This window comes from Schistosoma haematobium, chromosome ZW (assembly GCF_000699445.3).
Source record: "Schistosoma haematobium chromosome ZW, whole genome shotgun sequence".
In the NCBI taxonomy this organism is placed as follows: domain Eukaryota; kingdom Metazoa; phylum Platyhelminthes; class Trematoda; order Strigeidida; family Schistosomatidae; genus Schistosoma; species Schistosoma haematobium.
Window position 1 is genome coordinate 16,096,323 of NC_067195.1, and position 15,555 is coordinate 16,111,877.

The 15,555-nt window shown below is 34.5% G+C and overlaps 1 protein-coding gene across 3 annotated transcripts in view; it reads right to left on the minus strand.

Moving 5' to 3' along the window:
- CDC14A_1 (Dual specificity protein phosphatase cdc14a) overlaps positions 1-15,555 on the minus strand; it is a 65,926-nt gene that overhangs the window by 19,315 nt on the left and 31,056 nt on the right. For all 3 annotated transcript variants that reach the window (XM_051210532.1, XM_051210531.1, XM_051210533.1), the window contains 5 exons: positions 14,191-14,253; positions 14,033-14,120; positions 11,787-12,017; positions 9,315-9,693; positions 1,744-2,324 (listed from right to left, as the gene is read on the minus strand). In XM_051210532.1, coding sequence (XP_051070532.1) covers positions 1,744-2,324; positions 9,315-9,693; positions 11,787-12,017; positions 14,033-14,120; positions 14,191-14,253 — 1,342 coding nt within the window. The remainder of the gene's footprint in view (positions 1-1,743; positions 2,325-9,314; positions 9,694-11,786; positions 12,018-14,032; positions 14,121-14,190; positions 14,254-15,555) is intronic.

Here is a 15,555-nt window from a genome sequence, read left to right on the forward strand (position 1 = left end):
ATATACACATATATATGGGGACCATAGACACAAGAAGTTAGTTTCTAAGCCATATATGCATGGTTCAAAATTAGTGTCAGTGACCGAGGTATAATCAGCCTCTGTACTGTTCCAAAGTTTAGTCTAGACGATAGTTATATTAAATCCCAAGTTTCGTGGTAGTTAGCACTTGTCAGCAGAGTGTACCTGGAACATTGAGAGAATTAGTGTTCTCTGTGGTATTGAAACTTGAGCCACCCAGCTCCACAGTCTGCGACATTAACACTGAACAGTTTGAACCGCAACTGACATTCTACGTGAATTGAACATTTACAACTGGTTGATCACTGAGTAGTGAGCTTATTAGTATTTATCTAGTCCCTTGGTAATCATCGAATCCTGTCAATCAGGTTGAAATGTCGTCCCAACCTTGTAAATCTTTTAGTCCCATAGGAGGTCAATCATGACATTAACAGCTCAGTGGTACTATCTCTGTCTACGAAGATGGGTGACGCAAATTTAGATACTCCAGAGATTATCAGCTTCCTAAGGATTTCAGATACACTCTGCTGACGAATGTCAACTAGAAAAAAACAAAAATTCAGATTTTCCTAAGACTACCACCAACGATCAAATACAGAATAGGCTAACCCTGCTAAGCAATTTCCCCTTACTTTGTTGTTTCCTTGTATTGTGCAATACTTCAATCATTTATTTGGCCGGTTGATCAAAGTGAAATCACGCTACAAATATTTACGATTCTGATAATGAACAAGTACAATATATGGATATGACCGACGTAGATTTTCATATTGACTCTTGCTTTTAATCTTCAACTCAAAGACGACATTAAGATCTAATCATTCGCTCCTGAACAACCTAAGATCGAGGTATTATACTCATCAACACAACATACCGAAACGCCACAGAAAATATTGAAATCAGCAAGGGAAATTAAATTAGAAAGATATAAATAAAAGTGTAGGATAAAAGATACATATACTCCTCAACGACAGATTTTGCGATAATTGACAGCGGATCTTCAACTATAGATTATGATCACATATCTTGGAGATCTCGATTAATAGGTCCACATCTCCCTTGATGTAATTCACAACTTGACCATCATTATTGTCCACATCCAATTAAGAGATGGCTTTGTGGTCAAAACGTGCGACTTTCAGCCATTAAGTGCCGAGTTCGAACCATGCTCCAACCATTTCTTTATAGGCGGCTCGGTGGCATCAGTAGCCCTCAGACTTGAAATGTGATTCATACAAATGTCTGGTGAATTAATTAATTATATAATTTTGTTTGCCATAAATATATGCCCATATCATTCCACATGAAGTTAAACATATTTTCTTTGACGCAAATGTGCTTCATTGGCCGAATGAGAAATCAACTGAATGATAATTGTACCATATTAAGCAGTAAATGGTTTGAATTTCTAAGGAATCAATGGCTTAATTTTCTAAATTACAGAAACTTATATGTATGCATGAATGAGTTTACATACATTCCAATTCGACTGTTCAACTAGGGCTTCTTTTCCACTCTTATTCTACTTATTCATATAGCCGGTTTAGCTCGAACTTAAGCAGCTTATGTATCCTTATCAAAATCGAACACTATACAAAACAATATCTTTCATAATGATAAAATTCGAAATAGATATAAAAATAAAACAACAGTGTTTGTTTACATGTTGAAATACAATTGGAATTGTACAGAACAATCGAAAAGAAAGTTAATAAAACTTACATAATTTCTTTGATTTTTGTACATTAATTAAGTTTGGATTAATAATCACTTCGCGATCAAAACATTTCGATGAAATATCTGAATTGGTTTTTGATAAAGATTTATTGCTTTTTAATTTTGATGCATTTTTTGATTGGTCATTAGATAATTGTGATAAATTAATATTTTTAACAGTTATATTGTAACATCGTGGAGAATTAGTGAGAGTCTCGGTGATAGATGCACTACTACTACTATTACTACTAATACTAAGACTGTTACTCTTACTATCACTAATACCACTATTATCATTATTACTATCATTACTACTGCCAGTATTATCAGTACTAATTCCAAGAGAACAGATACTATTATTACTAATGTTATTAGTAGTAGTGGTTGTTATTGTTGTTGTTTTTCTTGCATTGCCGATATTCGATTTGACGTTTTTATTCATATTCATATTATTATTATTGTTATTACTCAAACATCTTTTATGTTGGTTTTGAACAAGACTGTTTGAAAACAAAATTTCGGGAGATAAAATAGGTGGAATAGTGCAAACATTTTTAATGCCAAGATCATTTGAATTATAATTTGACCTATATGATGGGGGAAGGAGAAAAATGGGACAAAGAAAAAACAAACATTTTATAGAAAAAGAATCTAGTTTTGTGTTGAACAATCATATTTGATAAACGAATTAAAGTATCTCGAATTAATTAAAAATAATAATCAGTAATTTCATGGTTAATTTTTATTATATATAATCAGCATCTATCATTTTAAGCATTAATGTTATGTTCTTTGATCAGTATACTGTAGATGTGTTGGTAATGAGTTATATAATTGATGTCAAGTAGTTTGAGGTACTTAGTAGGTAACCCTGGATCTAGGTTTCTTATTAGTTGTTACTCACAAGCAAATTATTCATGTGGAATTGAAATACTATAAGAGACAAATCCGAATCAGAATAACTCAGTGGTAACATCTCATACTGTGAAGCTAGGTGACCCGTGTTTGAATCCCACAGGGAACACCAAATCCCTCATGATTCGAAGTACCTCTTGCTGAGAAACGTCATTACTGTCGACTCATTCAAAATAAAATGAAAATATAGTGCGTAAGATTTCAAGTCACTTAGTCTAGTGGTCACAATGCAATTCAAACGATAGAACTCAATCAGTACAAAGGATTAGATTAACATTAGATTGACCACTACTCAGTGACCAACTAACGAGTTATGAAAGTTTGAATTCATGACAATATAATTTTCGTTTTAGCAAATATAACTAACAAAAAATTTAGCAAATCTAACAAAAAGTATTTATTAATTTCCAATAAGTTGGTTTAAATAGTTGATAAACTTCAGTTAATGAGAACCATGAAACGGAGTAATGGAGGGGGTGACGTTTATTATAGAATGAATTAATTGTTTAATACGTTTTTCTAACTGAACCATCATGATATAACTTAACAAAAGAATTAGAAGAAAAATTTGAAAAAATGTTAAACATGAAAAGTATGTATACGAAAATCAAACTTACAAAAATATAGTAATTCATACATTTGTATAGGAAAATACATACAATTAGACTTAAATGTAACATTCCATTATACACTGATGTTAATTGAAGAATTAATAAAAAAATGATGCAGAAAAATAACATTCATCTGCTTTCACATAGAAATTCAAGATTAGATTAAAACGGTTTGAGCTGTAGATATAGGATTATAACAATATCTTACTTCAAGATTATTGTGATGTAGGAAAGGAAAGGCTTGGTTGACTGGGCATGAATATTAGTCATAATCAAAGAACACCTTCGCAAAATTATTCCTTAAGTTTCCAAACTATATTAGCGCAGCAAGATGAATAACAAAGGAATCAAATCAATGGTAATACGGATGATAATGAGAAAGACTAAATATTGAGAATATTTTTCAAGAAGATGGGACGAAAAAGTATGTATAAGGGAATAATGGATCTCAACATTCAGAGTAAGATGAAGAGGTAATGAATCTACATCGCTGTGATTGATTCTAAGACATATCATTCGACATTTCCAACGACTACTGGGAGCGGTTATCATGTGCACTCAGATCAAGTACTCTGCATCGATACGACTCAGACAAACAGTGAATAAATTCATGAATGGACGCCACAGTTTGCCCGTCCATAACATTTTTTAACCTACTTCCGCACCAACCAATATATTCTGTAGAGGCAGTCGATGTTCGGGCATATCTGACACACATCCTAACTAACTCAGTTAATAAAAATTCATTATCTCGGAACGATATTGAAATCTTTTGATTGAGATCATGAACCGAATGATGTTAGACCACCGTTGGAAACCTGGAAGCACTGAACAGTCGTTTCATCCTATTTCTGGATTCCTCAGCAGTGCACATCCACGATACCGCCCGCGGGATTCGAAACCAGGGTCTTCAGTCTCGCGCGCGAACACAACCTACTGGACCACTGAGCCGGCCGTCTAGTGCTTCCAAGTTTCCAACAGTGGTCTAACATCAATCAATTCGTGATCTCAATCAAAAACTTTATGATCTCCACAACCCCTATACTGATGATTAACATGTGTGCTCACTAGTGACTAGTTTCGTGAGGAAATTCTCGGAGTTCTAGTGAGAAGCCGCGACCAGTGGAGCTAATCCGTGTCGGGTAGAGATAAGTATCTACCTCAGTAACTTCGTGGATTTGGTTTATGTTAGACACTAACACCGTTGGATGCCGGCTCAGCAGTCCAGTAGGTTAAGTGTTTGCGCGCGAGACTGAAGATCCTGGTTTCGAATCCCGCGAGCGGGATCGTGGGTGCGCACTCTTGAGGAGTCCCACAATAGAATGAAACGGCCATCCAGTGCTTCCAGGTTTTCACAGTGGTTCAGCTTTATTTGACTCATGATCTCAACTATTGAAAAATATTAAATACTTGTCAGGTTGTTGAAATAACATCTAGATAAAAGTATTTGAAATAAATCGTCAACCATCCAGTCATAAACAATGTTAGAACCTGATAAAAATGAATATCGGCTCAAGTTGATGCATAAGTGACCAATCTTACTGACTGTGGACGGTTATTAACTGTATTTCATTCTCTTACCTTCACCCTTCTGTGTCAGTCAGTTTGTAATTGACTCAAATAAATGCAGTACTTATTCATATGATATGTTCCAGATCACTTATTATTTGTCAGTTTGAATCTTTAGTAATTCAGTTGTATCTCTGATATTCTATTATATTGTGTTCTAACTTTCACTTCCAGTCTGCAAATTGTATCAATACAGTCTGCGTTATTCATACCTCAATTCCAGTTACTTAGTTTTAGTCACATAAGTCAATCAGTCGCAACGTAGAACCTTGTAAGTGTGTACATTGGTTCAAGTTCATATATCCTATCAGCACAACACGATGAAATTATCAGGCCAAATCCCGGAATAACGTAGGTAGTAACAGTATCAGTGATAATAAAGAAGATTACTCATCGAAGATACGATTCGAGAAGAAAATCTAAATTGGTGAATTGAAAAAAGATTATGAGGCATTCCGAAGAGTAGAATCTGGGGGAAGACAAAGAACGAATGCACTTGTATTTCAAAGTCTCTAACCACTGGTTACGATAATCATGTAGGCCTCAATCAATTATTCTACACCTGTTAAAATGGCTCAATCGAATTGGCAGTGACCTCATGGAGTGATGCGACGTTTTGGTTCAACCGCCCCTCGGATTCTTCCAGCCCACTCCTAAACCAGACAACACCCGTCGAGGTAGGCAGTGACGGGGTACAGGTAACACATGTCCCAACCACCTCAGTTGATGGAAATTCACTACCCCATCAAACGATTTCTCATCACTACGTAGTACTCTGTGCCTCCAAGACACCCAAACAAATGTGATTGAATACTAGTAATTTGTGAATATTCTCTATCCCTAATGGCTATACTTCACATTCATAAAGTAGAACGGAACGAACTGCTGCACAGCAACCTCGCCCTTTGGTGAGAAGACAAATATCTTGCCTATGCCACAAGTGATGCAAGTTGGTAAATGCCATCCGACCGTTTTGAATCCGTGACGAGATTACATTAGATACCAGACCAACAAGACTGATGAAACCTCCAAGATAAGTGAATCGGTCGGTGTCTTCAACTACTTCACTTCCTATCATTAATTCGGGTGATGATGAAAGCCATCCCTGAAGTAAAAGTTTACATTTGGAATGAGGAAGAAATGCACCTCAAACATACTTGAATTCTTGTTTAAGGTGGTCAAAAAACTAAATTTTGTCAGCGCCTTCACAAAACAGAACTATATCATCTGCATATTCTAAGTCAACAACTGAATCTCCTGGTAAAAATCAATACCTAAAAAGTCAGATGATAAAAGCATTATCTCTAAAACGTTTATATGACAAAGTTAAATCAAGATGAGGAAAGCAGATAGCCCTGAAGTAATCAATTCCTAAGACAGTTCACCATAAGCTCTGACTCGACTAGTCAGAGCTTATGGGGAACTGTCATCTACTTTTGCAACCTCAAGTGGTGTCCGTCAAGGCTGTCCACTTTCCCCATGTTTGTTTAACTTCATCATAGATCTACTGATGGAAATAACTTTCTCGTCGACTGAGTTCTCGGGTATTGATCTCCTTCCAGGAGGTCCACTTATCGACTTAGAATATGCAGATGATATAGTCCTGTTTGGTGAAGACGCTGACAAAATGCAGAGTCTTCTGGTAGCACTAAGCAACAATGCCAGAATGTTTGGAATGCGCTTCTCTCCCTCTAAATGCAAGTTGTTGCTTCAGGACTGGCCTGCGTTAACACCTGAACTAAGGATAGGGAGTGAAGTAGTCGAACGCGTTGACAACTTTGCTTATCTTGGAAGTCTGATCAGCCCTAATGGGTTGGTGTCCGACGAAATCTCAGCACGGATTCGAAAAGCTCGATTGGCTTTTGCCAAATTGCGTCACCTATGGCGAAGGCGAGATATCCGTCTATCAATAAAAGGACGAGTATACTGTGCGGCAGTCCATTCTGTTTTACTTTGCGGCAGCGAAACATGGCCATTAAGAGTAGAAGATACTCGTAAGCTATTAGTATTTGACCACAGATGCCTTAGAAATATTGCTGGCGTCTGCTGGGATCACCGGGTAAGTAATAGTGAGGTTAGACGCAGGGTATTAGGGAAGGATGGTAAATCAGTTTATGAGGTTATGAATCTTCATCGACTGAGATGGTTGGGCCACGTGTTACGTATGCCTGAACACCGATTACCACGAAGTGCAATGCTATCCGGTATTGGAGATGGTTGGAAGGAAGTTAGGGGCGGCCAAACCAAAACGTGGCATCAGTGCTTGAAGACACTAACTTCTAGTCTGAGCCATGTTGGTAGATGCAGACTATTTGGTTGGAGTCCGCGTGACTATCGTAACCAATGGTTGGAGACTCTTGGTGACATGGCTCAGAATCGATCACAATGGCGTCGGTGTATACACTCTCTGTCTTCCCTTAAACTAAAGATTAAAATCACTTTATATCTTTCGTTCTACGAACTAATTCTTTCTTCTTGTACTATATCTCTATATGCAGTCTTTCTCTTATATATTACCACCTTTGACCCAACCACTGCTATGAATCCGGTGTTCATCTTGTTGTGCTGATGCGGTATGGCAACCTGAACCGATGCACTTATGTGCCTGGTCCTACGTTGTAGCTGACTGACTGACTGAGTAGAGGACCTGTACAACGTTAATTTACTTCTTTGATACATCCTTCAATGACAGATACTGTCACAGAACCTCACAGTCAACAGAGTCAAAGGCTGTTTTAGTGTCAAGGAACACAATTATAGTCGGACGTTAAAAAGTGTATCTATGTCCCATAACCTGCCGAAGGGTGAATAATTGGTCTATACGTCTACGTTCGGTCTGAAATCAGCCAGGTTTTCTTGGGTTTGCTCTTCACGTGCTCTAGTTCGACGTCAAAGTATCATTAAAGCTAATATTTCAGACGCTATTTTAGTTAAACTGATTCCTCTGTGGTTGTCACAAAAGGGCTTTTATCCCTTCTCATAGACCGGGACGATCAGAGATAGAGATCAGTCAGACGGGATTACGTCCAGTTCCCACATTCTGGCTAAGATTTCAGTTAATCTAACTGCTGAAATTGGACTACCACCCTTAAAAACGCAGGAGTTAGTCCATGATGCCCTGCTACTATCCCTCACTTTAGATTACTTTTAGCCTTTTTAACCTCACTCCACAACCCCGTACTGATAGCAGGAGGAAAATTGAAAAGTGTTGTTGTTTTTGAGTAAGTCGTAAACAAATATTCTAAATATTCGTTTGGTAGTATCCGTATACAGACGATAATCAGAAGAATATACCAATGTGCATTAGGTGGCATCCATGATAGAACATCATTTAAGAAACACCAGAAGCTAAATACTAATTTAAGGTAAGAAGATTGAATGATAAAAAGTTCTAATATGTTAATTAAATATATAATTATGTTACCTATTTAGATCTATTGCTGATGAATCTGAATCTTTATGTAACTATATAATGTAATTTGTATTATTATGGAATTTCATCAATGCTAAGTATTGAAAAAACATGACATTTGTTAGGATTCAGGAATCAGCTCAACGAGACGTTAGTCTCTACACAAACAGAACTGTGGTAAGCGTCTACGACAGTGAAAAACATGTGTTTTGAAACCAAATCTAAAGCATCAGTTTCCTCATGATTACAGATCTGCTTTGCTAAGCATTGTTAAGCAGCACCAAACCTAGGTTCGTAGATTCATGGCAATACCGTACGACTAATTAGCCCACATCATTTTCCTAAACATAGATTGCAGTGAATTAATTCAATTCGGATCAATGAAGTATTATCCGATACATACATTAATTTCGTCCTTTGATGTGATTTGCAACTTAAATGGTTACTTTAGATGGTGTTGCGTTCTCTGAGCTAGATATCGTAGTTGTTGAAATATCATTGTTTTTCTGGACATTATCAGCCCCTCATTCATGCGTTTTCCAGAACGATAATGAAAGCTTCTCAATCAAACTGCGAGCATCAGATAACCTAACACCATCAAAATCAATATTTTCTGTTTCAATACTAAGTGAACTTATATAAAATAGACAGGATATCGCTAGCAGTGGAATTCACAGTGTGTGCTTTGCCCTTTTTGAGACTCATCAGCTGGATTTGCCCACATCCTAAAGTTTATGGTAAATCCAGGACTCAATTCAGAATCCTTCTCTATAAACGTCAGCCCGTTATCCGTTTAGCCACTCATTTCCACCAGAGTAAACGTTAACTTTAAGATGGAAATACATCCAGACGATGAGTCCCAAGTAGGACGAAACGTGCGTCCTAAATTATACTGCTAGACATATTCTATTTATTTTGCGTAAACCTACCTCACAGTGTTTATATACAGGCAATCACAACAGAATGAACATATGTCAAAATTAACCAAATTTAAGTCAAAATAACAACAACGGGATAATTTAAAACATGAATTAAATAAATAAATTATCGTGTATTAAAAAAATGCTTACCTAACCAATGGTACTGGAGTAACAGATTTACAGATTCTACCATTCTTAACTAATAATCCATTTTCTGAAGATCTATACGTTAATAAATCATTTTTCTTTACAGTATTTTGTAATTTTACTGTTTCTGCTACGTTGAAATCTTCATCACTACTCATGGATGATTCCGCTAAATGTGTTGTTGTTAATTGACGCTGATTTTCTCTGTAAATTTCACCAAATTGCCAACAAATTGGTTGTTTTAAATCTAACCAATGTTGTTGTGGTCCAATAATCGAACCAGGACGACAGATACGAATCCAACCTATCACTTCACGTGAAGTAAGTTTATAATGTTTCATTAAATAACATCCAATCAGTGTACCAGTACGACCTAAACCAGCTGAATTTTTTTTAATATTTAAAATAAAAGATAAAAGAATCGAAATGTTGAAATTCACATCTATGCCAGACTTTAGGTTAATTGACTTATTGATTAACCAAACAAAGTGAAACAAATCAAATAACCTATTAGGAACTGAAAAGTTAAATAGCAACACAGATTTATTGTCTATTGACGTTTTTGTCAGTTAATACTGTCTAGGTTGAGGTTGTCCATGAAATAAGAAGTTATCAGTTATTTGAATGATCGTTGAAAAAAAAGGATTTTAAGTGGGAAAAACTTTCCAATATCAATTTGGAAATTACTTCCAATGTACCTTATTATGTGGACAATAAGATCTTTAAATACAATTTAATGTACTAAACATCATTGTATATAATGAATAATGTTTCTTCAATCTGTGTTATTGATATATCTGTAGGTATAAGTGAATAATTTGAATGGAGTTTTGTTCTTTGAGTTGGATGATTTGGTCGTGTAGCTTCCATTGTTTTTCTGAACATCATCAGCACAAACTTCAGGTAGAGGTCTGTGCTTGTGCTGGTGATGTTCAGAGAAACAATGGAAGCTCCACGATCAAACCATCCAGCCCAGAGAACAAAACTCCGTCAAAATAATCCACCTGAGCTACAAATCTTCTCCACCATCTCATAAGTGAATAATTACGATTTTATTATAATTAAACATGAGTCCGATATATTTACAGTAACAGTGAATAGTTTGACGACACTTTGAACAATGATACAACAAACTGTTCATATAACCCCGTTTACTTGAAAATTTATTTAACAATGACCACAAGAAGATTTCAAATAACATTCGAGAGCAATCAGTTATAAAACGATAAAAATTCAGTGGATTTTGATTATCACACTGATCAAATATTATCTCAAAAGCAAACAGTAACGCTTTTGTGATGCCAGCTCAGTGGTCTAGATGTTAGGCGTTCGCGCACAAGACCGACGGTTCTGGGTTCGAGTCCAGCGTGCGGCATAGTGGACGGGCACTGTCGAGGCGTCGCATACTAAGAGAAAACGGCCGTCCAGTTCTTCCAAGTTTCAATGATGGTGTAGCTTAGATTGATTCATGATTTCAACCATTAAAATTACTACAATCTACACAAGTCCCCATTCTGATAAAACAATAAAGTTAAATCGAAAATCGAAGTTCAGGAAGTTCACATTCAATAATTACCAAAGTTAACTGAATGAAATCATGTCTAATAAATACAAGATATTTTTCTTGATTTCTTGGATGGAATTATATTTAGTGATTGAATCTGGGCAACAGAGTTTTAATAATTTACTATTTATAAACATTTTACATGATTGAAATAAATTCATTATCTCTATCAAGTATTTGTATATGACCATGTCAACAAAAAAAGTAAAATACCAAATCACTATTTAACAAGATACATTCCATAAAATAACAATCAGCTTGATAGAAAAATCGATTGACCAACTGACATTAAAAAGCGTGGAATAAATTCACCTGTAATTAATTGTTACCTCATCTTCTCGGCAAACTAAACTTGTATGATAATATAAATTATTTTCAAATAAAACAATATGTACAAAAATCAAATCAAAGAATTTAGTGAGCAGAGATGAATGGTGGCTAGCAGTGAAATCCAAAACATGCGTTTCATCCTATTTCAGACTCATCAGCTGGATGTACCTGCATCCCAGAATGAACGAAACTATATTAAAGGCACTACATTAGGTACAATATTAATTTACATAAATGCAGTAATTTGTTGAGTAACAGCATCCAATATAATGTATGTAGAAGTATAAATAATATAGAAGCAAAAAATCTTAGCAAACTGGTCTAATAATTAGCCTAATTTACTTAAATAATTTAAGGATTAAACATTCAAATACTGTACATCTGATTACGATCAGTTCTTGCAGTATAGGCCAAATAATGACTAAGGTGGTATATATATATATATATATATATATATATATATATATATATATATATATATAATGATGAAGAATAAATAATTCAGTACAGACCAAATGTTACAATGTTTTTCATAGTCAAGCCTTAAAAAACAAACAGATTTCGATAAGACAAAAACTAACCTTTACAATGTACAGCAATTGCTCCCGTAACATTTTCGCATATTTCTAAAAATCGATTCATTATATGATCAGATGGACAACTCCCATCAGTAAAAAATAAATCATAATGAGCGAAGCCAGCATTGGTGAAACGTTTAGCATCGTAAACTTTTTTATTCAACCTAATTATAGTGGTTACATTTCTTTTACGGAAATATGGAAAGTAAGCTTCTGGTGAATGTAGAGGATAACCTATATAAGTGAAATAAAATCAAACAAACGAATAGATTAATCTCAATCATTCAAATAAGCAAATGTTAATTAATGAAGAGATTGTAAGAACATTGAAATATTACTGAAGTCTACGCAAACTAGTCAGTAATACTGAAAGTATTTCAGCCTAGGAAAACTAATCACTGAACGTTGAGTTACTTTTCATAACTGGTCGAGGTCAACGGTGATCCAACACTGATTAATCAATCGACCGCTTGGAACTGGTACTTGGGGCATCTTGGTAACCTTTTATCCATGTTACAGTTTTATCACCTTCCGCATTGTAAGATTTTATTTGTTCTCCAAGTGTACTAACAACGTCCAATAGCCAGGTTGGGAAAGGAAAAACTTATGAAGCATCAGATGAACTAGCTTTAACGTAAGACTATGTGATAGAAGCTGCTATACAATTTCTGTTAACTTAAGTGGGTTGAAACTATTGGTAAAACAACATAAGTGAGTTCATTCCGTCAAATGTAGTGTAAATCAACAGAAAATAAAACGTCAATAAACATAATCAATTTAAGCTTAAAAGCACATTTACGCAATGAAGCAAAGGAATTTCAGAGAACGCTTTCAATAGTAGGTTTAAATGAAAGTGTGTATTTCGAGCGGATAATAACATGATTAAGATTTAAATAAAATCTTGACAACAAATAAATTAATATATTTCACAAACCTTGTTGAATTATGTTTTCATTTAGGCAACAGCAGACTCTAATTTTAATAGGTGAACAACGTTTTAATAATTCTGACACAACCGCTTAATAAATCCCACACACAATAACAAGTAAAATACTTTTTTTTTGGTATTCTCTTAATTTAAAACCATAAGCATAGTAATACTGATGTGAACGAAAACTTAGGTGGGGAAAACCAATTTATTGTCTAATGCCAAATTACAGTGCCTTCGTAAAATATGAAAAACATACACTAAATACATTATTTGCACATTTTCCTTCAGTTGTCCTTTACATACTTTATGATTCTTTCGACTCTGTTTTTATTACTTTTTCTCTGTTTCGCTTCCTATTCTCTTCAATTCAATCTTTTGCTGTCCACTTCAGATTGCTGCTACATACTACTTATATCTGTCAGCATAAATAGCATTCATTACAATGCCACAATATAATCGATTTCTAGTTAACTAACCACCGGTGGTAGTAAAGTGGTCTAAGAAGAAAATACTGCATAAATTTTAAATAAAACATGCAAGTTTACACTTGATACTTTTGAAAAAATCAATTAGTTACATACATGTTGTCATCATACGTAAACTTTTAAAACTTTGCACTGTAATAGTACTGGTGATTTTATCTGACATATACGTTTATCAAAACATTTACTCCGAATAAATCTATAAGCTTGGAAACAGTAAAAAGGACTACCTTCATCATGTTACCCTCCATGAAATCTCATAATGATGCCTATCTGGATTCATAATTTCGAAATTGGAGCTTCAACATAAACAGATCGGACTAATATTCTTTTTTAAATGGTATTAATAATAGTACTGGTCTGCACATAATCAATGTAGCCTATAAATTAATAACATGCTGGCAGAAGATAATGATTTATTTCTAAATAAATATGGTAGCTACATGGAAGAAAATTTTTCTTGGCCCACAGACTACAAATTCTTATTTCAATTAAGTGTTTCATAATAATATTCAATCACTTACAATGTAATAAGAAAAACAAATCTTTATACAGTTCTTATTAAAGATTGATCTCAGACAAATCAGTGAAGGCTAGAAGATACTAGATAGCTATCTCATCCTAGTACTGAACCCTTTGGAAGTGGGTAACCATTGAGGGTCAAACTTAAGACCATCGGTATCTAGTGAATAGTGACCGCTAAGGAGTTCCATACGAAATAACTTTCTAGTGCTTCCTAGTTTTCAGTGGTTTTCTAAGATAAGTCTATTATGTACCTTATAAAAATTCAACTATTTACTTAAACCCTAGAGTTTTAAAGTCTAAAATCAACATACCATTTTCTATCTTCGTTTGTGAATGTGGTCCACAAAACGCAAGGAATTTATTCGGTATTATCCAAGAGAGATCACCATTTTCTACTTTCTGTAAAATTATTTTAAAAAATGAAAGATTTGTAGAGATGATAAAACACAAAAACAAATATTCGACTTACCTCAAAATGTTCATATTCTTGCAAATCAAATGTATCAAAGTCGAGAAATTTATTAAGTAAAGCCTAAAATAAAAAACCAAAAGAAATCAGTTTCCAAAAAACGATAAATTTCATGTATTATTGTTAAATACTGAGTTTTGTTGTTGGAATTACATAATCATAATAAACGATTAACAATTCTTGTCAGTTAAATCTGTCCAGGCTGAGGTTGTTCGTAACCTTTTCAATATCCAACAAGTTTGTTATATCTAGCCCTATCGGACGCTTGTATTTATTTGATGACATAAATAGTTCACGTTATACCCCAATTTCCACCAGAAATTTCATTTCGAGACTTCACTTTCACTGTATTGTCAATGTTTTGTAATGCAGAATGCAAGGGTTGCACCATAATACACGAACATGATCATAACAGATAGTTATATATAATTTAAGATGTTTGAAATGAAATCTTTGATGCAAGTCACCCTTCGATATACAACATTCATTCATTAAATGAAAAGAAATATGACCGAAAGTTATTGATAAAATATCCTTATTGAAAATTAGAAATGTTGTGGATAAAATAAGCAACATAGAACAGCAACTCTTAGGGCTGATATTCAGTCGCAATTTTTCGTTCAGCATCAATCATAAACAAAAAAACTCCACTGGTAAACGTTTGGACAAGGTAATGGATAACTTGAATCAATGGCTCAGTGGATAACGGATTGTAGCTTTAAGCAATAGGAATTAGATTTGAATATCAGTATGAACGTCAATACACTATGGTGGAGGTATTTCCCAGCTGACGAGCTTCATATTGTACGAAACTCGAGTTTGGATTCCACTGTTAGCCATAACCACAATATACAAATAAACCGTAATTAACTCAAATACTTTAGTAAAACTGATTGATAAGTTAATAAAATGACTAGTTGTTAATATTATGTAGTTCATTCCTCAGTTCTAATCAAACCCTATCGATAGTTCAAATTAAGGCTATTAGTTTGATAGATTTAATATCCAGGTTCAATGTTGCACACGACTGATTGGTTATAATTTACTTGATGTTAAACGCTAGTAGCAAATGAAAGGAAACCTTAAATTTGCTAGTTCGCAGTTACCATTTATATAGGCATCAATGCCCTTTGTGGAATACGAGCGGATATAATTCAATGTTATAATCAATGAACTTTCTGCTAAGGTAATTGAGTCGTGACTTACAATGAAACAGGTATGTCAACAAAATGATTAGGAATATTAAGAGATTAAAAAACTGCTCATTTCAAGCAGGGATCTGAAAATATTAGATTTTCTGAAATCATGGAAAACAGACACTAACGAACACAGCTATAACTGTGATGATTTAGTTATAGAACCAAG